Below are 15,229 nucleotides of genomic sequence, written 5' to 3' on the forward strand. Positions count from 1 at the left end.
ACCCAGTCAGATGTAGAGGAGTTATTTACCCAGTCAGATATAGTGTAGTGGCAAGAGGAGTTATTTACCCAGTCAGATATAGAGGAGTTATTTACCCAGTCAGATATAGAGGAGTTATTTACACAGTCAGATGTAGAGGAGTTATTTACCCAGTCAGATATAGAGGAGTTATTTACCCAGTCTGATATAGAGGCGTTATTTACCCAGTCAGATATAGAGGAGTTATTTACCCAGTCAGATATAGAGGAGTTATTTACCCAGTCAGATATAGAGGAGTTATTTACCCAGTCAGATATAGAGGAGTTATTTACCCAGTCAGATGTAGAGGAGTTATTAACCCAGTCAGATATAGAGGAGTTATTTACCCAGTCAGATATAGAGGAGTTATTTACCCAGTCAGATATAGAGGAGTTATTTACCCAGTCAGATATAGAGGAGTTATTTACCCAGTCAGATATAGAGGAGTTATTTACCCAGTCAGATATAGAGGAGTTATTTACCCAGTCAGATATAGAGGAGTTATTTACCCAGTCAGATATAGAGGAGTTATTTACCCAGTCAGATATAGTGTAGTGGCAAGAGGAGTTATTTACCCAGTCAGATATAGAGGAGTTATTTACCCAGTCAGATATAGAGGAGTTATTTACCCAGTCAGATATAGTGTAGTGGCAAGAGGAGTTATTTACCCAGTCAGATATAGAGGAGTTATTTACCCAGTCAGATATAGAGGAGTTATTTACCCAGTCAGATGTAGAGGAGTTATTTACCCAGTCAGATATAGTGTAGTGGCAAGAGGAGTTATTTACCCAGTCAGATATAGAGGAGTTATTTACCCAGTCAGATATAGAGGAGTTATTTACCCAGTCAGATGTAGAGGAGTTATTTACCCAGTCAGATATAGAGGAGTTATTTACCCAGTCAGATATAGAGGAGTTATTTACCCAGTCAGATATAGAGGAGTTATTTACCCAGTCAGATATAGAGGAGTTATTTACCCAGTCAGATATAGAGGAGTTATTTACCCAGTCAGATATAGAGGAGTTATTTACCCAGTCAGATATAGAGGAGTTATTTACCCAGTCAGATATAGAGGAGTTATTTACCCAGTCAGATATAGAGGAGTTATTAACCCAGTCAGATATAGAGGAGTTATTGACCCAGTCAGATATATAGGAGTTATTTACCCAGTCAGATATAGAGGAGTTATTTACCCAGTCAGATATAGAGGAGTTATTTACCCAGTCAGATATAGAGGAGTTATTTACCCAGTCAGATGTAGAGGAGTTATTAACCCAGTCAGAAATAGAGGAGTTATTTACCCAGTCAGATATAGAGGAGTTATTTACCCAGTCAGATATAGAGGAGTTATTTACCCAGTCAGATATAGAGAAGTTATTTACCCAGTCAGATATAGTGTAGTGGTAAGAGGAGTTATTTACATAGTCAGATATAGAGGAGTTATTTACTCAGTCAGATATAGTGTAGTGACGAGGAGTTATTTACCCAGTCAGATATAGAGGAGTTATTTACCCAGTCAGATATAGAGGAGTTATTTACCCAGTCAGATATAGAGGAGTTATTTACCCAGTCAGATATAGAGGAGTTATTTACCCAGTCAGATATAGAGGAGTTATTTACCCAGTCAGATGTAGAGGAGTTATTTACCCAGTCAGATATAGAGGAGTTATTTACCCAGTCAGATATAGTGTAGTGGCAAGAGGAGTTATTTACCCAGTCAGATATAGAGGAGTTTTTTACCCAGTCAGATATAGAGGAGTTATTTACCCAGTCAGATATAGAGGAGTTATTTACCCAGTCAGATATAGAGGAGTTATTTACCCAGTCAGATGTAGAGGAGTTATTTACCCAGTCAGATATAGTGTAGTGGCAGAGGAGTTATTTACCCAGTCAGATATAGAGGAGTTATTTACCCAGTCAGATATAGAGGAGTTATTTACACAGTCAGATGTAGAGGAGTTATTTACCCAGTCAGATATAGAGGAGTTATTTACCCAGTCAGATATAGAGGAGTTATTTACCCAGTCTGATATAGAGGAGTTATTTACCCAGTCAGATATAGAGGAGTTATTTACCCAGTCAGATATAGAGGAGTTATTTACCCAGTCAGATATAGAGGAGTTATTTACCCAGTCAGATATAGAGGAGTTATTTACCCAGTCAGATATAGAGGAGTTATTTACCCAGTCAGATATAGAGGAGTTATTTACCCAGTCAGATATAGAGGAGTTATTTACCCAGTCAGATATAGAGGAGTTATTAACCCAGTCAGATATAGAGGAGTTATTAACCCAGTCATATATATAGGAGTTATTTACCCAGTCAGATATAGAGGAGTTATTTACCCAGTCATATATAGAGGAGTTATTAACCCAGTCAGATATAGAGGAGTTATTTACCCAGTCAGATGTAGAGGAGTTATTAACCCAGTCAGAAATAGAGGAGTTATTTACCCAGTCAGATATAGAGGAGTTATTTACCCAGTCAGATATAGAGCAGTTATTTACCCAGTCAGATATAGTGTAGTGGTAAGAGGAGTTATTTACCCAGTCAGATATAGAGGAGTTATTTACTCAGTCAGATATAGTGTAGTGACGAGGAGTTATTTACCCAGTCAGATATAGAGGAGTTATTTACCCAGTCAGATATAGAGGAGTTATTTACCCAGTCAGATATAGAGGAGTTATTTACCCAGTCAGATATAGAGGAGTTATTTACCCAGTCAGATGTAGAGGAGTTATTTACCCAGTCAGATATAGAGGAGTTATTTACCCAGTCAGATATAGTGTAGTGACGAGGAGTTATTTACCCAGTCAGATATAGAGGAGTTATTTACCCAGTCAGATATAGTGTAGTGGCAAGAGGAGTTATTTACCCAGTCAGATATAGAGGAGTTATTTACCCAGTCAGATATAGAGGAGTTATTTACCCAGTCAGATGTAGAGGAGTTATTTACCCAGTCAGATATAGTGTAGTGGCAAGAGGAGTTATTTACCCAGTCAGATATAGAGGAGTTATTTACCCAGTCAGATATAGAGGAGTTATTTACCCAGTCAGATGTAGAGGAGTTATTTACCCAGTCAGATATAGTGTAGTGACGAGGAGTTATTTACCCAGTCAGATATAGAGGAGTTATTTACCCAGTCAGATATAGTGTAGTGGCAAGAGGAGTTATTTACCCAGTCAGATATAGAGGAGTTATTTACCCAGTCAGATATAGAGGAGTTATTTACCCAGTCAGATGTAGAGGAGTTATTTACCCAGTCAGATATAGAGGAGTTATTTACCCAGTCAGATATAGAGGAGTTATTTACCCAGTCAGATGTAGAGGAGTTATTTACCCAGTCAGATATAGGTGTGACGAGGAGTTATTTACCCAGTCAGATATAGAGGAGTTATTTACCCAGTCAGATATAGTATGACAGGAGTTATTTACCCAGTCAGATATAGAGGAGTTATTTACCCAGTCAGATATAGAGGAGTTATTTACCCAGTCAGATATAGAGGAGTTATTTACCCAGTCAGATATAGAGGAGTTATTTACCCAGTCAGATATAGAGGAGTTATTTACCCAGTCAGATATAGAGGAGTTATTTACCCAGTCAGATATAGAGGAGTTATTTACCCAGTCAGATATAGAGGAGTTATTTACCCAGTCAGATATAGAGGAGTTATTTACCCAGTCAGATATAGAGGAGTTATTTACCCAGTCAGATATAGAGGAGTTATTTACCCAGTCAGATATAGAGGAGTTATTTACCCAGTCAGATATAGAGGAGTTATTTACCCAGTCAGATATAGAGGAGTTATTTACCCAGTCAGATATAGAGGAGTTATTTACCCAGTCAGATATAGAGGAGTTATTTACCCAGTCAGATATAGAGGAGTTATTTACCCAGTCAGATATAGAGGAGTTATTTACCCAGTCAGATGTAGAGGAGTTATTTACCCAGTCAGATATAGAGGAGTTATTTACCCAGTCAGATATGTGTGTGAAGAGGAGTTATTTACCCAGTCAGATATAGAGGAGTTATTTACCCAGTCAGATATAGTGTAGTCAGAGGAGTTATTTACCCAGTCAGATATAGAGGAGTTATTTACCCAGTCAGATATAGAGGAGTTATTTACCCAGTCAGATATAGAGGAGTTATTTACCCAGTCAGATATAGAGGAGTTATTTACCCAGTCAGATATAGAGGAGTTATTTACCCAGTCAGATATAGAGGAGTTATTTACCCAGTCAGATATAGTGTAGTGACGAGGAGTTATTTACCCAGTCAGATATAGAGGAGTTATTTACCCAGTCAGATATAGTGTAGTGGCAAGAGGAGTTATTTACCCAGTCAGATATAGAGGAGTTATTTACCCAGTCAGATATAGAGGAGTTATTTACCCAGTCAGATGTAGAGGAGTTATTTACCCAGTCAGATATAGTGTAGTGGCAAGAGGAGTTATTTACCCAGTCAGATATAGAGGAGTTATTTACCCAGTCAGATATAGAGGTAGTGGAGTTATTTACCCAGTCAGATATAGAGGAGTTATTTACCCAGTCAGATATAGAGGAGTTATTTACCCAGTCAGATATAGAGGAGTTATTTACCCAGTCAGATATAGAGGAGTTATTTACCCAGTCAGATATAGAGGAGTTATTTACCCAGTCAGATATAGAGGAGTTATTTACCCAGTCAGATATAGAGGAGTTATTTACCCAGTCAGATATAGTTAGAGGAGTTATTTACCCAGTCAGATATAGAGGAGTTATTTACCCAGTCAGATATAGAGGAGTTATTTACCCAGTCAGATATAGAGGAGTTATTTACCCAGTCAGATATAGAGGAGTTATTTACCCAGTCAGATATAGAGGAGTTATTTACCCAGTCAGATATAGAGGAGTTATTTACCCAGTCAGATATAGAGGAGTTATTTACCCAGTCAGATATAGAGGAGTTATTTACCCAGTCAGATATAGAGGAGTTATTTACCCAGTCAGATATAGAGGAGTTATTTACCCAGTCAGATATAGAGGAGTTATTTACCCAGTCAGATATAGAGGAGTTATTTACCCAGTCAGATATAGAGGAGTTATTTACCCAGTCAGATATAGAGGAGTTATTTACCCAGTCAGATATAGAGGAGTTATTTACCCAGTCAGATATAGAGGAGTTATTTACCCAGTCAGATGTAGAGGAGTTATTTACCCAGTCAGATATAGTGTAGTGGCAAGAGGAGTTATTTACCCAGTCAGATATAGAGGAGTTATTTACCCAGTCAGATATAGAGGAGTTATTTACCCAGTCAGATATAGAGGAGTTATTTACCCAGTCAGATATAGAGGAGTTATTTACCCAGTCAGATATAGAGGAGTTATTTACCCAGTCAGATATAGAGGAGTTATTTACCCAGTCAGATATAGTGTAGTGGCAAGAGGAGTTATTTACCCAGTCAGATATAGAGGAGTTATTTACCCAGTCAGATATAGAGGAGTTATTTACCCAGTCAGATATAGAGGAGTTATTTACCCAGTCAGATATAGTGTAGTGACAGAGGAGTTATTTACCCAGTCAGATATAGAGGAGTTATTTACCCAGTCAGATATAGTGTAGTGGCAAGAGGAGTTATTTACCCAGTCAGATATAGAGGAGTTATTTACCCAGTCAGATATAGAGGAGTTATTTACCCAGTCAGATGTAGAGGAGTTATTTACCCAGTCAGATATAGAGGAGTTATTTACCCAGTCAGATATAGAGGAGTTATTTACCCAGTCAGATATAGAGGAGTTATTTACCCAGTCAGATATAGAGGAGTTATTTACCCAGTCAGATATAGAGGAGTTATTTACCCAGTCAGATATAGAGGAGTTATTTACCCAGTCAGATATAGAGGAGTTATTTACCCAGTCAGATGTAGAGGAGTTATTTACCCAGTCAGATATAGTAAGGAGTTATTTACCCAGTCAGATGTAGAGGAGTTATTTACCCAGTCAGATATAGTGAGGAGTTATTTACCCAGTCAGATATAGAGGAGTTATTTACCCAGTCAGATATAGTGTAGAGAGGAGTTATTTACCCAGTCAGATATAGAGGAGTTATTTACCCAGTCAGATATAGAGGAGTTATTTACCCAGTCAGATATAGAGGAGTTATTTACCCAGTCAGATATAGAGGAGTTATTTACCCAGTCAGATATAGAGGAGTTATTTACCCAGTCAGATATAGAGGAGTTATTTACCCAGTCAGATGTAGAGGAGTTATTTACCCAGTCAGATATAGAGGAGTTATTTACCCAGTCAGATATAGAGGAGTTATTTACCCAGTCAGATATAGTGTAGTGGCAAGAGGAGTTATTTACCCAGTCAGATATAGAGGAGTTATTTACCCAGTCAGATATAGAGGAGTTATTTACCCAGTCAGATATAGTGAGGAGTTATTTACCCAGTCAGATATAGAGGAGTTATTTACCCAGTCAGATATAGAGGAGTTATTTACCCAGTCAGATATAGAGGAGTTATTTACCCAGTCAGATATAGAGGAGTTATTTACCCAGTCAGATTTAGAGGAGTTATTTACCCAGTCAGATATAGAGGAGTTATTTACCCAGTCAGATATAGAGGAGTTATTTACCCAGTCAGATGTAGAGGAGTTATTTACCCAGTCAGATATAGTGTAGTGGCAAGAGGAGTTATTTACCCAGTCAGATATAGAGGAGTTATTTACCCAGTCAGATATAGAGGAGTTATTTACCCAGTCAGATATAGAGGAGTTATTTACCCAGTCAGATATAGTGTAGTGCGAGGAGTTATTTACCCAGTCAGATATAGAGGAGTTATTTACCCAGTCAGATATAGTGTAGTGGCAGAGGAGTTATTTACCCAGTCAGATATAGAGGAGTTATTTACCCAGTCAGATATAGAGGAGTTATTTACCCAGTCAGATATAGAGGAGTTATTTACCCAGTCAGATATAGAGGAGTTATTTACCCAGTCAGATATAGTGTAGTCGCAAGAGGAGTTATTTACCCAGTCAGATATAGAGGAGTTATTTACCCAGTCAGATGTAGAGGAGTTATTTACCCAGTCAGATATAGAGGAGTTATTTACCCAGTCAGATATAGTGTAGTGACGAGGAGTTATTTACCCAGTCAGATATAGAGGAGTTATTTACCCAGTCAGATATAGTGTAGTGACGAGGAGTTATTTACCCAGTCAGATATAGAGGAGTTATTTACCCAGTCAGATATAGAGGAGTTATTTACCCAGTCAGATGTAGAGGAGTTATTTACCCAGTCAGATATAGTGTAGTGGCAAGAGGAGTTATTTACCCAGTCAGATATAGAGGAGTTATTTACCCAGTCAGATATAGAGGAGTTATTTACCCAGTCAGATATAGAGGAGTTATTTACCCAGTCAGATATAGAGGAGTTATTTACCCAGTCTGATATAGAGGAGTTATTTACCCAGTCAGATATAGAGGAGTTATTTACCCAGTCAGATATAGAGGAGTTATTTACCCAGTCAGATATAGAGGAGTTATTTACCCAGTCAGATATAGAGGAGTTATTTACCCAGTCAGATATAGAGGAGGTATTAACCCAGTCAGATATAGAGGAGTTATTTACCCAGTCAGATATAGAGGAGTTTATTTACTCAGTCAGATGTAGAGGAGTTATTTACCCAGTCAGATATAGTGTAGTGGCAAGAGGAGTTATTTACCCAGTCAGATATAGAGGAGTTATTTACCCAGTCAGATATAGAGGAGTTATTTACCCAGTCAGATATAGAGGAGTTATTTACCCAGTCAGATGTAGAGGAGTTATTTACCCAGTCAGATATAGAGGAGTTATTTACCCAGTCAGATATAGTGTAGTGACGAGGAGTTATTTACCCAGTCAGATATAGAGGAGTTATTTACCCAGTCAGATATAGTGTAGTGGCAAGAGGAGTTATTTACCCAGTCAGATATAGAGGAGTTATTTACCCAGTCAGATATAGAGGAGTTATTTACCCAGTCAGATATAGAGGAGTTATTTACCCAGTCAGATATAGAGGAGTTATTTACCCAGTCAGATATAGAGGAGTTATTTACCCAGTCAGATGTAGAGGAGTTATTTACCCAGTCAGATATAGTGTAGTGGCAAGAGGAGTTATTTACCCAGTCAGATATAGAGGAGTTATTTACCCAGTCAGATATAGAGGAGTTATTTACACAGTCAGATGTAGAGGAGTTATTTACACAGTCAGATGTAGAGGAGTTATTTACACAGTCAGATATAGAGGAGTTATTTACCCAGTCAGATATAGAGGAGTTATTTACCCAGTCTGATATAGAGGAGTTATTTACCCAGTCAGATATAGAGGAGTTATTTACCCAGTCAGATATAGAGGAGTTATTTACCCAGTCAGATATAGAGGAGTTATTTACCCAGTCAGATATAGAGGAGTTATTAACCCAGTCAGATGTAGAGGAGTTATTTACCCAGTCAGATGTAGAGGAGTTATTTACCCAGTCAGATATAGTGTAGTGGTAAGAGGAGTTATTTACCCAGTCAGATATAGAGGAGTTATTTACTCAGTCAGATATAGTGTAGTGACGAGGAGTTATTTACCCAGTCAGATATAGAGGAGTTATTTACCCAGTCAGATATAGTGTAGTGGCAAGAGGAGTTATTTACCCAGTCAGATATAGAGGAGTTATTTACCCAGTCAGATATAGAGGAGTTATTTACCCAGTCAGATATAGAGGAGTTATTTACCCAGTCAGATATAGAGGAGTTATTTACCCAGTCAGATATAGAGGAGTTATTTACCCAGTCAGATATAGTGTAGTGACGAGGAGTTATTTACCCAGTCAGATATAGAGGAGTTATTTACCCAGTCAGATATAGAGGAGTTATTTACCCAGTCAGATATAGAGGAGTTATTTACCCAGTCAGATATAGTGTAGTGGCAGAGGAGTTATTTACCCGTCATTAGAGGAGTTATTTACCCAGTCAGATATAGTGTATGCAGAGGAGTTATTTACCCAGTCAGATATAGAGGAGTTATTTACCCAGTCAGATGTAGAGGAGTTATTTACCCAGTCAGATATAGTGTAGTGGCAAGAGGAGTTATTTACCCAGTCAGATATAGAGGAGTTATTTACCCAGTCAGATATAGAGGAGTTATTTACCCAGTCTGATATAGAGGAGTTATTTACCCAGTCAGATATAGAGGAGTTATTTACCCAGTCAGATATAGAGGAGTTATTTACCCAGTCAGATTTAGAGGAGTTTTTAACCCAGTCAGATATAGAGGAGTTATTTACCCAGTCAGATATAGAGGAGTTATTTACCCAGTCAGATATAGTGTTACCATGGCTATGTTCAGTAGGCTATTGGTAATGTTACCAAGGCTACGTTCAGCAGGGTACTGGTAATGTTACCAAGGCTACGTTCAGCAGGGTACTGGTAATGTTACCAAGGCTACGTTCAGCAGAGTACTGGTAATGTTACCAAGGCTACGTTCAGCAGGGTACTGGTAATGTTACCAAGGCTACGTTCAGCAGGGTACTGGTAATGTTACCAAGGCTACGTTCAGCAGGGTACTGGTAATGTTACCAAGGCTACGTTCAGCAGGGTACTGGTAATGTTACCAAGGCTACGTTCAGCAGGGTACTGGTAATGTTACCAAGGCTACATTCAGCAGGGTACTGGTAATGTTACCAAGGCTACGTTCAGCAGGGTACTGGTAATGTTACCAAGGCTACATTCAGCAGGGTACTGGTAATGTTACTAAGGCTACATTCAGCAGGGTACTGGTAATGTTACCAAGGCTACGTTCAGCAGGGTACTGGTAATGTTACCAGGGCCAATTGTAAAACTTTCTCGACATTGTAGATAGAAATTCCGTGAATAGAGCCGTTGTTTTTCCTTATTCACCATGTCAGATCGGCATGTTTGTTCTCCATAGCATATTTCTATCTAAACGTTGCGTCCAACTGAACACGCCCCAGGTTGTTAGCTATAGCTAGTTAATGAGGTAACATGACTGAACAAGGTTTAGACTAAAGAAATGAACTATAGAAAGAAAAAAACGTTTTCTCTCAGGAAAAGGAGACTTGGCTACATTGGCTAAGGATCCTGTATATGAAATGCAGTGGGAGAACTGGGAGGGCTAGACTATAATGTCAGACAGCCTACTTTTCTATAACCTATTCAAGGGAGATAAAAACATAGCTAGACTGTTGTTTTACTATTAAACTCAATGCTGCTACTGTTTTTCATTTCCTAAAGCAGCTCCAGACAAAGGGTAGCTAACTAGAAGGCTGGTGATGACTAGTTATTAGCTAAAGTGAACTAAGAAAGTGGCCTGCGAGATGGGTGTAATCGGAGGCGGAGCCAATCTGCCTGTCTGCCCACATCTCTTTCTCCCCTGCAGCTCACCAGCTGCATTAGGCTGTGTGCTGGGTTTGGTGCATCCTTCCCACTGCTCAACTACAACTGCACTGTGCATCTGTCCTGCTAATATTAATTGTGCTTATTACTAAAAAGCTTTCAATCTTTTCAAAAACTGTTATCCAGTTCACTTAGTCGTCAAATTTTAGTCACAAAGATAATTTAGTCTTGTTTTAGTGAACTGAAATGAAAAAGAAACAAATTCTGGGACTATTTAATCTGTTATAGGCTCATCAATTGCCACTGAAAAATAGGTGTTTGATAAATATTTGACCTCCTAGCTCCTGAACACCTAGCTCCAGGCCTCCTAGCTCCCGGCCTCCTGAGCTCCCGACCTCCTAGCTCCCGGTCTCCTTGCTCCCGGCCTCCTAGCTCCTGGCCTCCTAGCTCCCGACCTCCTAGCTCCTGGCCTCCTGGTCCTAGCTCCCGGCCTCCTAGCTCCTGGCCTCCTAGCTCCTGGCCTCCTAGCTCCTGGCCTCCTACCTCCCGGCCTCCTAGCTCCCGGCCTCCTAGCTCCTGGCCTCCTACCTCCCGGCCTCCTACCTCCCGGCCTCCTAGCTCCCGGCCTCCTAGCTCCCGGCCTCCTAGCTCCCGGCCTCCTAGCTCCTGGCCTCCTACCTCCCGATCTCCTAGCTCCCGGCCTCCTTGCTCCCGGCCTCCTAGCTCCCGACCTCCTAGCTCCCGACCTCCTAGCTCCCGACCTCCTAGCTCCCGGCCTCCTTGCTCCCGGCCTCCTTGCTCCCGGCCTTCTTGCTCCCGATCTCCTAGCTCCCGACCTCCTAGCTCCCGGCCTCCTAGCTCCCAACTTCCTAGCTCCTGGCCTCCTAGCTCCTGGCCTCCTGTTCTCCTAGCTCATGGCCTCCTGGTCCTAGCTCCTGACCTAGCTCCCGACCTCCTACCTCCCGGCCTCCTACCTCCCGGCCTCCTACCTCCCGGCATCCTAGCTCCCGACCTCCTAGCTCCCGACCTCCTAGCTCCCGGCCTTCTAGCTCTCGGCCTACTAGCTCCCGGCCTCCTAGCTCCTGGCCTCCTAGCTCCCGACCTCCTAGCTCCCGGCCTCCTTGCTCCCGGCCTCCTAGCTCCCGACCTCCTAGCTCCCGACCTCCTAGCTCCCGACCTCCTAGCTCCCGGCCTCCTTGCTCCCGGCCTCCTTGCTCCCGGCCTTCTTGCTCCCGATCTCCTAGCTCCCGACCTCCTAGCTCCCGGCCTCCTAGCTCCCAACTTCCTAGCTCCTGGCCTCCTAGCTCCTGGCCTCCTGTTCTCCTAGCTCATGGCCTCCTGGTCCTAGCTCCTGACCTAGCTCCCGACCTCCTACCTCCCGGCATCCTAGCTCCCGACCTCCTAGCTCCCGACCTCCTAGCTCCCGGCCTTCTAGCTCTCGGCCTACTAGCTCCCGGCCTCCTAGCTCCTGGCCTCCTAGCTCCTGGCCTCCTAGCTCCCGACCTCCTAGCTCCCGGCCTCCTAGCTCCTGGCCTCTTGACTTCTATCTCCTGGCCTCCTAGCTCCTGGCCTCTTGACTTCTAGCTCCTGGCCTCCTAGCTCCTGGCCTCTTGACTTCTAGCTCCCGGCCTACTAGCTCCCGGCCTCCTAGCTCCTGGCCTCCTAGCTCCCGACCTCCTAGCTCCTGGGCTCTTGACTTCTAGCTCCTGGCCTCCTATTTCCTGATCTCTTGACTTCTAGCTCCTGGCCTCCTAGCTCCTGGGCTCTTGACTTCTAGCTCCTGGCCTCCTAGCTCCTGGCCTCTCGGCTTCTAGCTCCTGGCCTCCTGGACTTTAAGTGAACAGAGAGACGTCTTTGTACCTTTAACTCAATTTTGCAGTTGTGATGCAAACCGTGAGACTGCTGAACAAACTTCCCATTCTGTACATTGATTGTGTATCCTGCCAACTGGTCCACGATGACGTCTGTTAGGCCCAGTGACTCATCTAGCTACCTGCCTTCTCTCTCTCTCTCTCTCTCTCTCTCTCTCTCTCTCTCTCTCTCTCTCTCTCTCTCTCTCTCTCTCTCTCTCTCTCTCTCTCTCTCTCTCTCTCTCTCTCTCTCTCTCTCTCTCTCTCTCTCTCTCTCTCTCTCTCTCTCTCTCTCTCTCTCTCTCTCTCTCTGTGTGTGTGCGTGCCACAGCGAAACCTAGATGCCGCTTAAAAGCCATGAATTAACGCAAGCAAGGGGTTATGTGAAAGTATGCTGCTTGGTAGGAGGGTGTATGTGTACGCTCTCTGACTGTGTATGGTTGTTTGTGCGCACCCCTAACCTCTCCCCTTACAGGTACTGTTAGTATTTTACCTTTAACCCCTAACCTCTCCCCTTACAGGTACTGTTAGTATTTAACCCCTAACCTCTCCCCTTACAGGTACAGTTAGTATTTGACCTTTAACCCCTAACCTCTCCCCTTACAGGTACTGTTAGTATTTTACCTTTAACCCCTAACCTCTCCCCTTACAGGTACTGTTAGTATTTGACCTTTAACCTCTAACCTCTCCCCTTACAGGTACTGTTAGTATTTGACCCCTAACCTCTCCCCTTACAGGTACTGTTAGTATTTGACCTTTTAACCTCTAACCTCTCCCATTACAGGTACTGTTAGTATTTGCCAAAGAGGACAGCCAGAATAATGGGTTCTGCTGGGCGTGTGAGAAGGCCAACTTCAGGTGTAACGTGGCGAGGACGCCAGAGGCGGCGCTGGAGTGTTTCCAGGAAAAGCACCACGACCTCGTCATCATCGACCACAGACATTCCAGATACTTCGACGCTGAATCACTATGCCGGTACGTTACCTTGTTATATCAGTAGGTTAGGTATATCCTGGTACATTACCTTGTTATATCAGTAGGTTAGGTATATCCTGGTACATTACCTTGTTATATCAGTAGGTTAGGTATATCCTGGTACATTACCTTGTTATATCAGTAGGTTAGGTATATGCTGGTACATTACCTTGTTATATCAGTAGGTTAGGTATATGCTGGTACATTACCTTGTTATATCAGTAGGTTAGGTATATCCTGGTACATTACCTTGTTATATCAGTAGGTTAGGTATATCCTGGTACATTACCTTGTTATATCAGTATGTTAGGTATATGCTGGTACATTACCTTGTTAAATCAGTAGGTTAGGTATATGGTGGTACATTACCTTGTTATATCAGTAGGTTAGGTATATAGTGGTACATTACCTTGTTATATCAGTAGGTTAGGTATACGCTGGTACGTTACCTTGTTATATCAGTAGGTTAGGTATATGGTGGTACATTACCTTGTTATATCAGTATGTTAGGTATATGCTGGTACGTTACCTTGTTATATCAGTAGGTTAGGTATATGCTGGTAGGTGATCTTACTATGTTGGTATGTTACTATGCTGGTAGGTGATCTTACTATGCTGGTAGGTGATCTTACTATGTTGGTATCTTACTATGCTGGTATGTTACTGTGCTGGTATGTTACTATGCTGGTATGTTACTATGCTGGTATGTTACTATGCTGGTTGGGTATGTTACTATGTTGGTATGTTACTATGTTGGTATGTTACTATGTTGGTTGGTTACTATGCTGATATGTTACTATGCTGGTATGTTACTATGTTGGTATGTTACTATGCTGGTTGGGTATGTTACTATGCTGGTATGTTACTATGTTGGTATGTTACTGTGCTGGTATGTTACTATGCTGGTATGTTACTATGCTGGTATGTAACTATGCTGGTATGTTACTATGCTGTTATGTTACTATGCTGGTATGTTACTATGCTGGTGTGTTACTATGCTGGTATGTTACTATGCTGGTATGTTACTATGCTAGTATGTTACTGTGCTGGTATGTTACTATGCTGGTATGTTACTGTGCTGGTATGTTACTATGCTGGTATGTTACTATGCTGGTATGTTACTATGCTGGTGTGTTACTATGTTTGTTGGTTACTATGCTGGTATGTAACTATGCTGGTATGTTACTATGTTGGTTGGTTACTATGCTTGTATGTTACTATGCTGGTGTGTTACTATGCTGGTATGTTACTATGCTGGTATGTTACTATGTTGGTTGGTTACTATGCTGGTATGTTACTATGCTGGTATGTAACTATGCTGGTGTGTTACTATGTTGGTTGGTTACTGTGCTGGTATGTTACTATGCTGGTATGTTACTATGCTGGTGTGTTACTATGTTGGTTGGTTACTGTGTTGGTATGTTACTGTGCTGGTATGTTACTATGCTGGTATGTTACTATGCTGGTGTGTTACTATGTTGGTTGGTTACTGTGTTGGTATGGTACTGTGCTGGTATGTTACTGTGCTGGTATGATACTATGCTGGTATGTTACTATGCTGGTATGTAACTATGCTGGTGTGTTACTATGTTGGTTGGTTACTATGCTGGTATGTTACTGTGCTGGTATGTTACTATGCTGGTATGTTACTATGCTGGTGTGTTACTATGCTGGTTGGTTACTGTGTTGGTATGGTACTGTGCTGGTATGTTACTGTGCTGGTATGATACTATGCTGGTATGTTACTATGCTGGTATGTAACTATGCTGGTGTGTTACTATGTTGGTTGGTTACTATGCTGGTATGTTACTGTGCTGGTATGTTACTATGCTGGTATGTTACTATGCTGGTATGTTACTATGCTGGTGTGTTACTATGCTGGTATGTTACTATGCTGGTATGTTACTATGCTGGTATGTTACTGTGCTGGTATGTTACTGTGCTGGTATGTTACTGTGCTGGTGTGTTACTATGCTGGTATGTTACTGTGCTGGTATGTTACTATGCTGGTATGTTGC

At 41.7% G+C, this 15,229-nt stretch overlaps 1 protein-coding gene across 1 annotated transcript in view; it reads left to right on the forward strand.

Moving 5' to 3' along the window:
* The window catches only part of LOC106591626 (high affinity cAMP-specific and IBMX-insensitive 3',5'-cyclic phosphodiesterase 8A), a 238,099-nt gene that overhangs the window by 137,734 nt on the left and 85,136 nt on the right, over window positions 1–15,229 (forward strand). The window contains 1 exon segment of the mRNA XM_045708820.1: window positions 13,021–13,211. Coding sequence (XP_045564776.1) covers window positions 13,021–13,211 — 191 coding nt within the window.

Source organism: Salmo salar, chromosome ssa26 (genome assembly GCF_905237065.1).
Source record: "Salmo salar chromosome ssa26, Ssal_v3.1, whole genome shotgun sequence".
NCBI lineage: Eukaryota > Metazoa > Chordata > Actinopteri > Salmoniformes > Salmonidae > Salmo > Salmo salar.